We start from the raw sequence: 16,206 nt of genomic DNA, 5'->3' as shown, positions 1-16,206 counted from the left end.
ATACCCTTGCGCTTAATAAGTTTTCTCGCCCTCTCCCCTTCCAACTTCCAGCGTGTGTCACTCGAACCCTCGTGTTTAGGCGACGCGGCTCCTCTTTCCGCTCACAGCGCAATTCCTAGCTGCAGCGTCCGATGCGGGACGCCTCTGACGTGGTCACTCCGCCGTAGCGCGTCTGGTGGGAAAGCGTCCTCTGCGATGTATGCCGTGCTGCTGGCGAGGAGTCATGCATCTGCGTGGTGCTCCTGGAACAAATAATTAGGAAAAAGTTGTGCTGTGGACTTAGAAGTGTTGTATATGAAAACTATGTCTTTGCGTGACTCAAGAGCATGCCGAGCGAATGAGTGGGCGGTGCGAACGGGGTGCGATAACGCTATGGCGTTCCACTCTTGAAGGCGAAGCTCCAATTTTTCTTGTTCTCATACCCGCAGGTTGCCAGAGCCAGCCAGAGCACATGCATTTTTCTCCTGTTGCCCCAGCCAACGCGCGGCGCCCATCGGTGCGCGTTCATTTTTTTCTGGCCGAGTGGATTTTAGTCTGCCAGAGTTTTGGACTCCTTCTGGCTAGCAGACGAGAAAAAGAAACAATGCATGGTCGCTCGCAGCCATCAGTGCGGGGACTCGACAGACTGCAACGCGTTCGCTTGAGCGCAACCTCTCCGGAAAGCCTTGTCTCGCCGGTGTAGGATACCGAGCAGTATGAGTATGGTTCTCCGTGGACCAAGCGTCTCACGTTTTCTTCGATATTCCTTCGATAGCCCCACTAGGTGCCAAAAGTAGGCATTCGATTGTAGCCAACATGCTTTCCTTTCCGTTATTTCATTTCGGTGCCCCCGCAGCACAAAAGAAAAATAAAAAAAAGAGATTGTTGCGGCGCAGCGAATTGTCGCATGATAAAAGTTCGATTTTGTTAGTTCTTCTTTTGCGGAAAGTAATGGGCCACGGGACGCTTCAGTTGCCGGATATTCTTATTACACTATTGCGATAGCGATTCTACGGACACTCCAGGCGCATTCCTGCCGTCGCCGTCGCCCTCATGTTCCGTATAAAGTCCAAGGGCGGTAGCATCGTGACCGCGCGCCGCATGCTGTATGTGCGAGTGAAAGGGGGTGGGTGTGGGTGGGGGTGGCATGGCTGAACCGTTTAGTGAGCCGACGATGGTGGCTCAGTCTTGTGTGCGCAAGGAAGAAAAGCGGGGAGCAAGCGCGCCGCCTTCTGTCGCACGCGATACATCGGATGGAGTGGAGGGAGGGGGGCTGTGATCTGTTAATCTGTGGTGGCGCAACATGTTTATTGGCCTTGTTTGACGCATAATATATAATTAATTTTTCTTAGATACGTAGCCTACCGTATTATGCTTTTGACGCATAATATATACTTACTTTTTCTTAGATACGTAGCCTACCGTGTCGCCGGACCTCATTGGAGCTCTCAGTCTCCGACGGCAAAGTGCCAGGCCTTTCCTGACGTTAAATGGAAGTTGTCCAGGTAGAAGGAACAGAGATTAGGCCGGTAGATTTCGGCGAGAGAGTAAAACATCTTTATTAATAATATTTGAATGGCGAGAGCAGTGTGGGAGGAACCCTCAGTCCAGGGTCCCTAAGATCATTCCGGCGATGTTTCGAGCCCGTTGTATCACAGCTCGGAGGACCTCGGGAGGTCCGTCGCGGAGGGGATTGTCCCACAGCTCTTTGTTGCGTAGGGGGTAAAGGAGAGTTGGCAAGGGAGGAAAGAGGTTTGCAGTGCACTCAATCGTGACGTGGAAGATTATGGGCGAGCTGCCACAACCAGGGCAACGATCTGCATAACAGTGTGGGTAGAATTTATTGAGAGAGACAAGATTTGGAAAAGTTGCGGTTTGTAACTGGCGTAATGCCACTGCTTCCTCCCGCGAGAACGACGGCGGTGGTGCGGCGTGGGTGCGACGAGGGAGCGGGGTGGTGCGATGTCAAGAGGAAGAAACAGGCCGACGGTGCGACCGAATCGGCGCATAACCAGCATGTGCACATGCAGCGACGGACGGTAGCCACGTCGACTACGGGAGTCACTACAGCGCAGTACAGGAGGGAGTACGCCCGTCAAGTGCAGCAGATTGTCATGGCAAGCCGAATACCAGAGTTACCGCCGGACGATTACAAAATTGTCGTACGCCTCCGAGGCGGTTTCAACGTGCGCGATTACGGGACGGAGCGCATTTATTGCTGCCTACGTAACGCGGCGGGTGTAGGCAGAGAAGCGGCCGGGGAAGATAGCATCTGCCTCAGCGTTAAACAGAACGTCGTGGTGCTCAGCACGCCGTCTGAAGACAGAGCCAAACGCTACGAAGCCATTAGCAAGCTTTCTACCGGAGACCGAGAGTATGAGGCGAACATCTATCAAGCCGCCCCGGAGAACACTTCCAAGGGCCTGATTAGGAACGTTTCCAAGAGCGAGAGCCCGGCAGACATCATCGCTAATCTAGTGACACAGCGCAACCCCGGAGTGGTGCACGCAAAACGCATGAGCAACACGGACAACATAATCGTTTTGTTCGACGGATTCCACGTACCGAGATACGCATATTACGGACCTATGCTCGTCAGATGCTCCCTCTACAGGAAGTAGATTGACGTGTGCTACGAGTGCGGAATGCTGGGACACCGCGCCGACGTGGGCCCCAATCCCAATGACAAGATTTGCTGTGGATGCGGACGCAACAATCCGTCGCCTGACCATCGATGCGAGCCGCGGTGTCGACTGTGCGGCGAGGGACACTTCACGGGACACCACAGGTGCAAGGCGAGATGCAAGACCCCATACATAGTCAAGCGTCGCCAACTGGAGCGAAAAAGACAGGAAGAGGAAGAAGCAGCCACAGCGTGCGGCAGTTGGTTACAACAGCAGCAGCGACTGTAATGGCAGCGCAGGCTACTACCTCAATTTTGCAGAGATAGACCGTCATTCAGTCACCGACAACCGAAAAGGACGCTCGACTAGCCGGGGCGGGAAGGGCAGCGCGGGAAAATCCCGATCGCGATCCCGCTCTCGCAACCGAGCACAGAGGCCGAGAAGCACGTCGATGACGCGTGGTGGCGGCGGTCCGGGCACCGCAGCTGTGGGCCACATCAACCAACAAAGTCAGCAGCAGCAGCCGTGGCAGCAACAACAAGGTCACAGGAGCACTGGGCAACAGGTGAGCTGGGCGGCTGTCGCCGCTTCTCCCGGCGGCGGAGGCACTCCGCCGTGCCGCCCTGGCGGGCCCGCCGTCGGCGGCGGCGGTGGGAGCGAGCTCGAGCGAGCGATAGAGCGAGTCCTACAACAACGCCTAGAACCATTAGAATCAATAATTGCCGAGCTTAAACGCGGAAATGCGCTCCTTAGAAAGGAAAATTTGAAATTGAAAGGTGAGGCTCCACAACCGCAGCAACCACAGCAACGTCAAACTACGATGCCGCCGTCCTCGGCGCCTCGATCGTCGACTCCATCACGGCCTGAGCCAGCCGGGATGGACACGGACGACGAGGGCAGCTCGGGAGAGACAGCGGATGAACGCGATGATCGTCCAGTTACCGCGAAAAGGATCGCACTAGAGCCCGCAAGACCCGACACCAAACAGCGATGCGGCCGTTACGAGAAATTAGAGGAACGAGTAGACAGCATCGAGAAGAGCCTCGAGGAACGTTTTGCAAAACAGACGGCACATATGAACGAAATGTTTAATAGCGCGGTAGCTAAGCTCTCTGAGCAAATAACACAAATGTTCGCTGCGCACTTGGCGCGCATAGACGACATAGAAGCGAGGCTGCCGCCAGCTGCGGGTAGACCAATAAGAACGATGAGCAAGCCGTACTCTAGACAGCAACACAATCAGCCGCAGCAAAACACGCTCACAGATGTAGAGACGCAACCGCAGCAGCAACCAAGTCGCCTCGATGGCGACGGGTTAAATTAAACACAGGCATCACCATGGCTACACACGCAACGAACCACACTAACACTGGGAAACAACAATACACAATCTGGCAGTGGAACTGCCGGGGCTACAAGAGGGAGCGGGGTAATCTCCAGCAATTCATACCTAGCCGCGAGACGAAACCGGACGTGATCCTTTTACAGGAGACAAACCATCCGGTTAAACTAGCTGGCTACAAAGCCATAGACGCGACTGCGACGGAGAACAGTCAAAGAAGGAAACAGGCTACAGCCCGCGTAGCGGGTGGCGCGGGGCCGGGAGCGATGGTGGCGCGCCGGCCGTCTCCCCCGCCACGCCCGTCGCCGGTCGCCGCCGTGCTCGTTCGACGTAACGTCACTGTGGCGCAGCGAGGACTTGCCAGCGTAAAGATACCTCACGTGTTCGTAGAATTAATTCCTAAGAGCGGCCGAGGACTCTTCGTCCTTAACGTGTACAGTAAACCCACGCTGCAGCACAGATTCGGGGACCTGCTGCGGGGCGCGCGCGCGGCTTCCGGCGGCGAGCCTCTACTTGTTGCGGGCGACTTTAACGCGCCCCACGGAGCCTGGGGCTACACCCGAGAAACACCCAAGGGCAAACACCTTTGGGAAGACTCGCAAGACCAAAGGCTTGAACTGGTCGCGAATCCCGCCGATCCTACACGCAGAGGGAACAGCGTGAGTGCCGATACGTTACCAGACCTTGCGTTCGTTTCAATTGTAACAACAGCGCACTGGCAAAATACGCAGGAAGATTTGGGGAGCGACCACGCGCTGATCGAGATCACGATAGGCACGGGCCCGAGCGGTCGTGGTACTAACCCTGAAGGCACAGGTCGTAAGCTCGAACTCGTGAAGTGGGACACGTTCCGCAAGAAGCGAGAAGAAGCGGGGCGAGGCGACGAGCCGATTACGGACATAGACGAGTGGACCGAGACGCTCAGAAGGGACGTAGGCGCAGCAACGAGCGACGTTCCGCCAGAAGTGAACCTCGAAATAATTGACACCAGACTCCTACACATGTGGGAAGCAAAGCGAGCCCTCCTAAAGAGATGGAAATGCCACAGACATAATAAGGCGTTGCGCAAACGCATAGCACAATTAGACAGAGGCATCGAAGAACACGCACTCCAGGTGTGCAGGGCACAATGGGAAGACACGTGCAATGGCCTCGAGAGGCAGATGACCGGGGCGAGTGCTTGGCGCCTTTTTAGACACCTATTAGATCCGGAGGAGACTCGGGACGCTCAAGGCCACAAGACTCGTAGACTAGTAAGAGATTTTAAAGGCGACAACTTCCTCGACGCAATACGTGACCGTTACTTTAAGAAGGCCGAAAGCATCCAGCACGCCGAATACGACGGCGTCGCAAACGAGAAACTGGACGCGCAGTTCTGTTCGAACTAAACACTCGATCGGCGCCCTGCCCGGACCGGGTTACCAACAAGACTCTCCGCAACCTAGACGACGAGTCAATTTCCCGACTCGCGGCCTACGTCAATGAGTGCTGGCGAGGAGGTCCCCTTCCCGAAGCGTGGAAACGGGCCCGCGTTATCATGATTCCTAAACCTGGCAAGCAAGTTACGCTCGATAATCTAAGACCGATTTCGCTTACGTCTTCGGTCGGCAAAGTCATGGAACACGCAGTTCTCACCCGCGTGATCGACTTTCTCGAAGATCGTGACGCGTTCCCGCACACCATGCTATAGGATTCCGCCGCAACCTCTCCGCACAGGACGTATTGCTTCAGCTTCACCAGATCGTAGACGACACTACCAGCTCCACTAAGGCAATTCTAGGCTTAGATATTAAAAAGGCTTTTGACAACGTTAAACACGAAGCGATCTTAAAATCAATTAGAACATTAGGACTAGGCCAAAGAATGTATAATTACGTTAGAGATTTCCTCGCAGGCAGGCGCGCATGCATCGTCGTCGGCGACGAGGAATCGCCGGAATTTGAGACGGGTCGGTGCGGCACGCCGCAAGGATCCGTCATATCACCATTACTCTTTAATTTAGTTCTACTCGGTCTACCCGAGAAATTAACAGAAGTAGAAGGATTACATCACAGTCTCTATACGCGGATGACATCACCCTCTGGGTTCCCGGGGGAGGATGTGAGGGTCACGTCGAGCGAACGCTACAGGCAGGAGTAGATGCGGTCCAGAATTACTTGCGTGGAACGGGCTTCAAGGGCTCGGCTACCAAGTCCGCACTCTTACTCTACAAACCCACAAGGAGAGGTCGTAAAACCCTGCGCGAAGAGGAACGGGAATACTCCAAAATACGCATTACATTGGCAGATGGTACTCCCGTACCGCACGTAGAGAAAATTGGAATCCTAGGGTTACACCTGCAGGCAAACGGCCATAATGGAGAGACGGTGCGAATACTTCGTCGTTCGGTAGATGGCACGATCCGACTCTTGCGTCTCCTCATGAATAGACGCAATGGTATGCGTGAAGAGTGCGCGATCCGTCTCGTGCAGGCGTACGCGATCAGCCGCATAACGTATGTTGCCCCCTACTTGAAGTGGATCGGGTCCGAAAAAAACAAAGCCGAATGCATGATCCGAAAGGCTTTCAAGAGGGGGGTCGGCGTTCCACTCAGCGCGAGCACCGACAAGTTTCTAGAGCTCGGAGTTCACAACTCACTTGACGAGTTAATCGAGGCGCACGACGTTGCGCAATACGAACGATTATCGACGTCAAAGGCAGGTCGATGCATACTCGAGTCGCTCGGCATCACGTACCACACTCAGCATGGAGAAAAGACGGTGGTTCCCGCCTCTGCAGTTCGCGACCGCCTGATCATCCCGCCGCTTCCCAAGAACATGCACCTGATGCACCACGCCGGGAGACGCAACAAACGAGCAAGCGACCTTCGAAGAAGTTTGGTAACAGCAACGAGGCGGTGTACGTAGACGCGGCGCGATATGGAGGAGGGAGAAGCACACACGCGATCGCTGTTGTAGACCGCACGGGTAAGTGCCTCGCGAGCGCCGCGGTTACCACGGGACACACGGAGGCCGCCGAAGAAGCCGCGATAGCCCTAGCACTCGTCGCGGTGCCGAACGCTGCGATCGTGATCAGCGACTCACAGGCGGCAATCCGCGGCTTCGCGCGCGGTCGTGTCTCGCGGGAAGCGGCCCGCATACTCCAAATTTCTGACGACGGCGACTCGTCATCGCCCTCGCAACTTCAAAATTCTACGGTCTTCCTCCTCTGTACCCCGGCACACACCGATGTTCCGCTCGCGGGCAACGAGGCGGCCCACGCCATGGCTCGAGGTCTCACACGCCGAGCCGCCGCTGATTATGTGGCCGCCGCCTCCGCCCCCGAGAGCGGGGCATGGGATCTGCCGGATCGGGACACTACAACAGAAATACAGCAACAAGAAGCACACTGGGCGTGGGGTGATCGCCTAACCACGTTCAGAGATCTCACCCAACACTACAGACTCGAAAGACTCACATTCCCGCCACCGCACGATAAATTGAATAGGAAAGAGGCCGTAACTTTACGCTTGCTCCAGACACACACCTACCCTATCCCCGCTATCTTACACCAATGCTATCCGCGTTTATATCCAACAGACGCGTATAAAACTTGCGGACAAAGAGCAACGCTGCGACACATGCTCTGGGAATGTGCCGGCAACAACGGTAATCAAACCAGCTGCGTTCGCGACGCGTCCATAATCGCGGCCGTTGCCAGAGTACGGGAAGGCTCGAGCTTGCTTCTTCCCGACGCCGCCCCGGATGCGGGAGCCGCCGGGGACCTTCTCCATGGGCGTCGCCGCCGCTGGGAGGCGGCTATCAAAAGTTCAGAGTTGGCAGACCAGCTCTGGGCCGTCCGGCAAGCCGAAGATGCCGCCCGAGTCCAAGGACTTCGAGCCGCCACCTGAGGCCACCACAGCAAGAACTGCCGGACTATTCTTCAATAATGTTTCTTCTTCTAGATACATATAGATTGATCGGAGACTTATACGTATATTTAAATATTGTAAGCACTATTAACGTACTTCGTCGTTTTCATTTGTACATAGCCATCATCATCTTCCCTGTTCTTCTAGTTATTCGCGCATGAGCTGGGGCGTTCCCTTTTCTTTACAATAAAGAGCACTTGACAGCTTGGTCGGTCTCGGTCTTATAAAGTGGTGGTGGTACGTCAAGACCCCGACGTCCTCTCGCGTTCCCGTCTTCTCTGGAGCTACGTTCCGGTCGTTGCCTGCGCCCGCCTACCCCTACAACGATGGACACTTCCGACCCCGGCTCTTCCAGCGCCTCTAACCCTACCACATAGACGATCCCGCCTGCGGTGCCCTCTTGGACTGTGCCCTCTTGGAACCCTCAACGCGATCCCCCTGTCTTTGCGGGACTCCGCGGTGATGACGTCGATGATTGGATCGACCACTACGACCGCGTGAGTTCTTGCAATAAGTGAAACGACACCCAGAATTGAGGCACGTCGCATTCTACTTGACCGGTGTTGCAAAGACGTGGTATTTCAACCACGAATCCGAGATCGCGGATTGGTCCACGTTTACCTACAAGCTGCGGCAAATCTTCGCTTCCTCGTCTGGCCGTGCAGAAGTCGCTAAACAGAAGCTGGGCACGCGCCTCCAACATCCACAAGAGTCTTACACCTCATACATAGAGGATGTCTTGGCTCTGTGCCGCCGTGCGAACCCTAGCATGACGGAAGCCTAACGCGTTCGACACATATTAAAAGGCATTGGGTCTGTCGCGTTCAACGCCTTAATCGTGCAAAATCCGGCTTCTATCCAAGACATCACTCCCACGTGTCAGCGCCTAGACGAGCTGCAGTCCCTTCGTCTTCAACATGACAGCAGCGATCCTCAGGTTCCCCATTCTTCAGACCTACGTGCTTTTATCCGCACCATCATCCGCGAAGAGCTTCAAATACAATACCTGAAGCGTTCACCTGCTGCCTGTGCCCCAACCCCCACCTTCGACTTGCGCGAGATCGTAAAGCAAGAGTTGGACAGCGATGACTACACCCACGACACATCTTGCTCCGGTAGCGCGCCCTACACCTACCTACGCGGATGTTGCTTCGCTACCCACCCCTACCGTGACCTCCGTGCCTACTGACGTCACCTATAACCATTTGGCTTTGATGGGAACCAGAGCACTTGCTGCGCCATCGTACCCTCAGTGGCGTCCACCTCGTCCGGTTTGTTTTTACTGTGGTATACGCGGCCATATATCTCGCTTCTGCCGCCGTCGCCAGCAGGATGAAAGACGAGGCTATGCTGAGCACGAGAGAGACCGCACTCGTCGACCAGGCGCCTACTATCCCGGATCGTACTAGTTCCCTCAGCAGCGTTCTCCCTCTCCTCCAGCTGCTCTCAATCTGCCTCACAGTTCCCGTTCGGCCAGACGCCGTTTTCCTTCGCCTTACCGGCGCTTTACATCACCGCTTCCCTCCACTTCCCATCTTGCCGACCAGCACTCGGAAAACTAACTGTTGCAATTTTTGGAGGGGAAACTGCTTCCTATCGGTTTTCAAAAATCCCTCCTGTTCGCCCGGCCAACATGCTTTATGTAACTGTTGAAGGTGTTCCCGCGTCAGCTCTCATCGATACCGGTGCCGCGTTTCTGTTTTTCGTATAGTGATCAGTGTTCACGGCTCCGGAAAGTAAAAACGCCTTATCCTGGACCTATTTTTCGTGGTGCTAATAATGCATTCATTCACCCCGACGGACAGTGCACTGCCCGTGTTCTCATCGACGGCATTCGCCACCACATTGAGTTTATCATCTTTCCAACGTGTATCCATGAACTTATACTGAAGTGGGACTTCCAACATTCTGCTTCAGCCGTCATTTCATGTAGAGAGGAAGTTGTCCATATCACGGATACAGCGCTTCCACCTGTTAAGGACTCTTCACCTTCATGCGTGAACTTCGCCATCGCTGTAGACTACGTCCTGCGTCCTGGTTACGAAGACGTTGTATACCCGTAACATGCAGTCAGATCGCCGACGGATTCGCCCTAGTTGCCCCTTCTTCCCGCTGTACTTCTCGCGGAGTTATCATTGCCGCCTGTCTCATCCGGTTTTCACGCGGCCGCGCCCTTCTGTCTGCTTGCAATACGACCTCAGATCCTGTGATGCTGCCCAAAGGGATGACTGTGGCAACCCTCGCCGACACTCAACCTATCTCTATAGTCACGCTTTGCCCCTTTTTCATCGTCGGCACCAACTTCAGGTTTGGATGGTTCTTTCCCTCCCCCAGCCGTTCTTGGTTCTGACCTAACAGCCGCGCAGTCCGAAGCCTTACTGGTGGTCTTGGCGAATCACAAAGCCTGTTTCGATAGCTGTTCCCCTGTGTTGAGCCAAACTTCTACGGCTACACACCGCATCGAAACCGATGTTTCCGCTATAATACGACGTGCCCCTATATCGTGTATCGCCGTCCGAACGAAAGGTCATAGAACAACAGGTATCTGACATGCTTGCTCGGAAGATAATACGACCTTCATCTAGCCCCTGGGCTTCTGCCGTGGTTCTAGTAAAGAAAAAAGATGGCTCCGTTCACTTTTGCGTCGATTATCGAGCGCTCAATAAAGTCACGCGCAATGACGTATATCCAATACCTCGAATTGACGACGCTTTGGAGACACCACAAGGGGCGAAGTATTTCTACAGCCTTGATCTTCGATCAGGATATTGACAAATTTCGATGAACGAGACTGACAAAGTGAGGATCGGCGCGAAGCTCCTCCCTGATGTGACGAGGCTGTTGCGTGCGGCGTTTATTCTGACAACAGGGCGGAGGCATAGGCAAAGATGATAACTGTTCTCCTTCCCCCTCTCGGCTGGCGAAATCAAGAGATGACATCGCAGTCTGCCGTGCAGTTGTTGCTCTTGATTCAAATAAACCCGCCGTGGTTGCTCAGTGGCTATGGTGTTCGGCTGCTGAGCACGAGGTCGCGGGATCGAATCCCGGCCACGGCGGCCGCATTTCGATGGGGGCGAAATGCGAAAACACCCGTGTGCTTAGATTTAGGTGCACGTTAAAGAACCCCAGGTGGTCAAAATTTCCGGAGTCCTCCACTACGGCGTGCCTCATAATCAGAAAGTGGTTTTGGCACGTAAAACCCCAAATATTATTATTATTATTTCAATAAAACTTACCGTACTTGAAAATCAGCAGTCACTTTATTTGCGTAGCCCAGGCAAGGACCATGCCCGCTCGTCTAGTCACCATTACGCACGCGCACTGCCTTCCGGCTCCTCCGCTCGCGCCATTATCTCGGTACGGCAGCTGCCGCCATCATTACAGGTCGCGTGGTCGCGTGGTAGCACAGCGGTTCCGGTTCTTCGATTTTTTATTTCGCTAGCCGAGAGGGGAAGGGGCACAGTTATCATCTTCGCCTATGCCTCCACCCCGTTGTCAGACTAAAACGCCGCACGCAACAGCCTCGTCACATCAGGGAGAAGCTTTGCGCCGATCCTAACTCTTTTGCATGCGTAATCATGCGAATGACAACCAAAATTTGGAGTCGAATACCTCGGAGCACAGACACGCTAGAAGAATTCTTCCAAATGACACTGTGTAGAAACACAACTGCCTCTAACTTTTGAATACAAACATACCCACTTACTGCGGTCAACAAAAAGTTAATTATTCAATTTTAGTTAATTGGGCTGCTGACAGCGATAATTATCATCTCACTTTGTGTCCCCCTAGCCACATAACTTATTTGCACAGGTGGTCTTCGCCTGTCTCCCAGTGTCTAATTTGAAGAAAACCATAAAGCTTAATTTTGAACACCGTGTATATCGCAATTCTTGAGTTCAATAAGGGCCGCGCAGGATAGGGCAGGCAGCGGACGCGCGACGATATACGCCGCGGTTCTCATTCATGTTTGGCTGACGACCTGGAGGGGAGTAGTGCAAGCAGGCTTTCGAAGCTAACATAAGGGACTTTTGTTGGCGGAAAGTCGGCAAGTTAAAAAAAGAAAGCACAAGTCGATTATAGGAAACAAGCATCGAGCACCGAATAACCTTGATTTGCTATCGTGTTCTTGCGGTCGCTTTTTCTCACATAACAGCGCACGTCGAATGCGATTCCGCAGGCCGCTTTGCCATTCATCTGGAATGTTACGTGAGATGCGTGCCTTCCTCCCCCCCCCCCCCCCCACACATTTATTTTTTCTTGTGGACCGAACTGTTCGCCTTTGTGCGGTGATTTTTGTGCTGTGTGCTCGTACATAGCGATTGCACACGTTCCGTGACAAAACTACATCAAACTCACTATCTCTAGATTAGCATTGCATAAAACGACAGATATTACACTTTAGTACGGAAACACAACATATATACGCGTACCGCTGCCAAATATGTGAAGACCATTGTCAATTATAATAATCACTTTAATGTGTCAGTGTTTCTCACGCCTTCTCTTAGTTTTAGACGAAAATATTTTGGTAATTACAATATTTCCCTCCTTAGCTAGTGTGCCAAGAATGGCTTGGAACACAGTACTATGTGTAATAAAAGAATAGACTAATATTCTTATTGACCATTTTGGCTCTCTTTCCTTTTTCCTAGAGTTTCTTGCTTTGCGCCACAGTACGTCGGATTAGCTATGCATCAACTCCCTCAACAAAATACTGTGCCTATAGTCACTGACTCTGTCAAGCACATCGCGCCTCACCGCGTGGTTGGGAAAGCAAGCGTTTGAGAGTGCTCGCCCTTGCTGCAGTTACATGATGTCTCTCGTCGATGGTTGAAAAATGTTCCGTCTCCATCGCGTCTGACTTTTCGCCATACCGCATGTCGGGGAAAATCTATTTGCGAAAATAAATAACTTCGTTGCTACGCAAGGCTCTCTTTCAACGAAAAGCTCGCGTCTACAGACTACGTTTCTTCCTCGTGTACGGTTTCCCTCCACAACCAGGGAGCGAGGGGAGTGCCATGGCTTTCCGATAATTACTCCGAAGTATTCCTGTCGTCATAGGACCGCCACGGCCGACACCTGGCTACCGAGGAGTAATGGATTGTTGCTATTCAATAGCACTTACCACCGCCCAACTCTTGCAGAGTAGAGGGATGTGCAGGGTCCGGTTATGGCAAAGGTGAAGCTATATAGAGTGGGAACAATGCCTTATTCTGCTAGTCAGAGGTCGAAAGTATTTTCGACTTAGTATACATTTCCCGCACGTATGCAATGACGAAGCAATTAGCAAAATTTCTTAACAAAAACATTGCACAGCACTCTCACAAAGGTGTTCAACCGTTTGAACAGCAGACGTTTCGCCGTTCAAACTGATGAACACTTCTGTAAGAGTGGAATGTAAAGTTGTTGCTAAAAAATGACGCAGGCCACATTTGAACGACATGCGGAATTAATCGCTAGAACAAGAATCTGCAGAGGGCCTATGCAGGGCGTCTGTGTATAACCTTTGCAAGCACAAGCATCCACTCGTGCGCACACAAAACGGTGCAAATGAGCGCTCAATTCTTGCGCATGAAAACAAAACTACGTTTTCGTTATGTGCTTGCTAATGCCCTGATGTCCAAAGTAAGCTGCTCATGGGACTAGTGCATACATAATGAAGAACTCTCCAACCCATAGTTTCTGTTCTTTTCAAGTAAAGAATCTCATATAATTGCCCGAGGAAACCACCGTGCAACAGCAGGAGCCGCACGTATACAGGCGGCGTCCCTGTCAGCACGCTCCTGATTATGGAAAAAGTGACTCATTTGCAAAAAAAAAGCCTCTGGAAATGAACCTCTTCATACAATCAAGTTTTGTTTTTGCTTTTTTTCCTGCTCTTTCCTGCCGACGCTTCTCTCAATGGGAGCAGCACGAGTCGCTGCCAGATCTGCGCTTTCCAGATATCGGCGTGCGAGTCTGTGAGGAGGCGAAGGCACTTTAGTTGTGTGTGCACTTCCAAACCCTTCCACAGTCACCAGTTAACAAAAGTGGTCCGCAGCACAGTTCTGGAATCTTACTTTATCCGCAATTTCTCCTGGGCACAATGGCACAATAACCTAACGTGCTGGCTGGCTTGCTGGTGCGCACTCAAGATGCACCATGCGCAGGAAGCAAATGTGGCGAGGAAATTGGGTGCGCTATTAGTCGTTATCGTGAACAGTAGACCCAATAGCCCATCTTCTTTCGTTCTTCTGGTAACTTTCTGGCTGCTCCCTACTTCCATAACTTTACTTCCCTACGGCTCCTGCTTGGAAGCCGTCACTTTTTACCCCAAATCCCCTTCGAATTTCCCACAGCGGGACGCGTAAGCGTACGACTATACGCAGGAAAATCGTGAACGAATGGACGCGCGCACAAAGCTCGCTTATCCAATTGCGTTTGTCATGACGCGATTGGCGAGGCCCCGGGTATTCGGAGGAGGTTCGTGCAAAGCTGGCAAAAAGAAGCAAAACTGCTCGCCCAGAAACCCCCTCTCACCCTCACACGCGTGGGGCCTTTCGTGCCGGCCAAGCACGAGTAGGGGTGCCACAGTACGAACACTCAACTCACTTTGGATGGCCCGGTTACGTTGTTCGGACTCAGTGTGGCGAGCCATGACGGATTACTAGATTTGGCACTTTTCGGTTTGAACCGCGAATTCCTAAAATAAAAATCGGCAGGTACTTTTCAGCATTTATTGGCAAAAACCATAAACCCCAAAGTCAAGATTTTACGGGATAACAGCGCCCTTCATCTTGCCCATATTGGCACCTCTTATCGTCGAAGACACGTCTTCGTTTGCCTTGAGCCAGCCTGCCGCTACCGTCACCAGGACATGACTTCGATAGCCAGCCTCGTGAAGACTTGTGGCCTGCTGCCTGATAGTGTCCATTAAATGCTTGCATGACATTTTAAAGCGTGATTTAGGCACGGAGGATGAGTGGGCCCGTGGCCATAACACGATCGAAGTGACGCGGGCTTGAAAGTGACGTGTAGCGGTGCTCCATTTACGCTGAGATATAGAGCTTCATTGACTCGAAAGTGCCCGTTATGTGACAGGAGCGCCAGGCCCGCCGTTGCGTCCACCAATCGAAATTTCACACGTGTGCAGGAAACTTCAAAGCACGATTTGAAGGGACGCTAAAGAGGAACATGCTCTAAATAAATTTGGACATAGAATAGTATACCTGTTCCAAACCATATTTTCATTCATCTGGCGGAAAGAGGTTGACTATCGTTTAAGAAAGTGAAGGCCAAAGTTCCATTTATTGGATTTCACACCGTGTTCTCAGCATCGGTAAGTCAGCATGAGGTCACGTACTTTCATAGTATTGCCATATTTGGGCCGTTACGCAGAAAAAGCTCTCGATACTTGGCCGGTTAACTATTCAGTTGATTTAGATACCATGAACTACCCAATGACCCATGTTGGCGTAAAAGAGGTTAGATCCATAGATATTGCGTGAGGTATTCTGAGAATGCTAATTACATTGAATGTTCCTGGAGCAGACACATACGCGCATAAAGAGTAATGCATACGCAGAACACTGTGATTGTGCTGCTTTCAGCTAACCGCGTGGCTTGTATTGCAGACGATCACGTATGGAGTGTTCCATCCGCAGTACAGTCCGGACCTCCGTATACATGGTGCGTACTCGCCACAGGAAATCTTCCAGTGTCACCTTTCCTCGTCGGACGCTCGCTGCGAATCTTTCGACTGCATTTCCAGGTGAGTTCGAGCACATACAGTTTCTGCAACACACGCTGCGTGATTGCACGTTATTTAGATGTCGCGGCGTATACACATGGTCTTCACAGAACCTTTAACAGAAACGCAATGTTACGTATGCAAAAACTGCTTTAAAAAGTGGTTTATGCGCCTTGGCGGTTAAAATTTCCAGAAAGAAATTGAGTCATTCAACGTAAAATTAAGAAAACGTCTTATTTAACTTTTAATGCGAAGCATTCTTTGTCTCATTCCAAGCACATTGCTGTAGGTAGCTAGGTAGCTAGGTATTTCCTGTCTTGCCCCACTTTGGACTTCAGTGATAAAATTATGCAGATGCCATGCATTGTGGGAATCGATGCAAGCGAAGCTTTCTGTGCTGTTTGTGTTCACTGAATGTATTTGACCTTACCTTGAGAGTACTTGTCACAGCTTGTAAACCGTTCGCCGTCGGTGCAAAGTCGTCGACGAGGTATGCAAGCCGGTTGGTCGTTCCGTACTCCACATTCAAGCGAACACAGTGAAGGAGTCAGAGTCGGGAGAAAGAAAAAAAAGACTTTTATCGACTGACAACGATACACATTTAAAAAGAATGACACAA

At 52.1% G+C, this 16,206-nt stretch overlaps 1 protein-coding gene across 5 annotated transcripts in view; it reads left to right on the top strand.

Moving 5' to 3' along the window:
• The window catches only part of LOC142582501 (uncharacterized), a 148,446-nt gene that overhangs the window by 67,527 nt on the left and 64,713 nt on the right, over positions 1-16,206 (top strand). For all 5 annotated transcript variants that reach the window (XR_012828451.1, XM_075692305.1, XM_075692315.1 and 2 more), the window contains exon 6: positions 15,472-15,608. Coding sequence is in view for 4 of the 5 variants with exons in the window: in XM_075692305.1 (XP_075548420.1) it covers positions 15,472-15,608 (137 nt within the window). In the remaining variant the exon portion in view is untranslated. The remainder of the gene's footprint in view (positions 1-15,471; positions 15,609-16,206) is intronic.

The sequence above is a fragment of the Dermacentor variabilis genome, chromosome 1, assembly GCF_050947875.1.
Source record: "Dermacentor variabilis isolate Ectoservices chromosome 1, ASM5094787v1, whole genome shotgun sequence".
Taxonomy (NCBI): domain Eukaryota; kingdom Metazoa; phylum Arthropoda; class Arachnida; order Ixodida; family Ixodidae; genus Dermacentor; species Dermacentor variabilis.
This window is presented reverse-complemented; position numbering and strand designations above follow the sequence as displayed.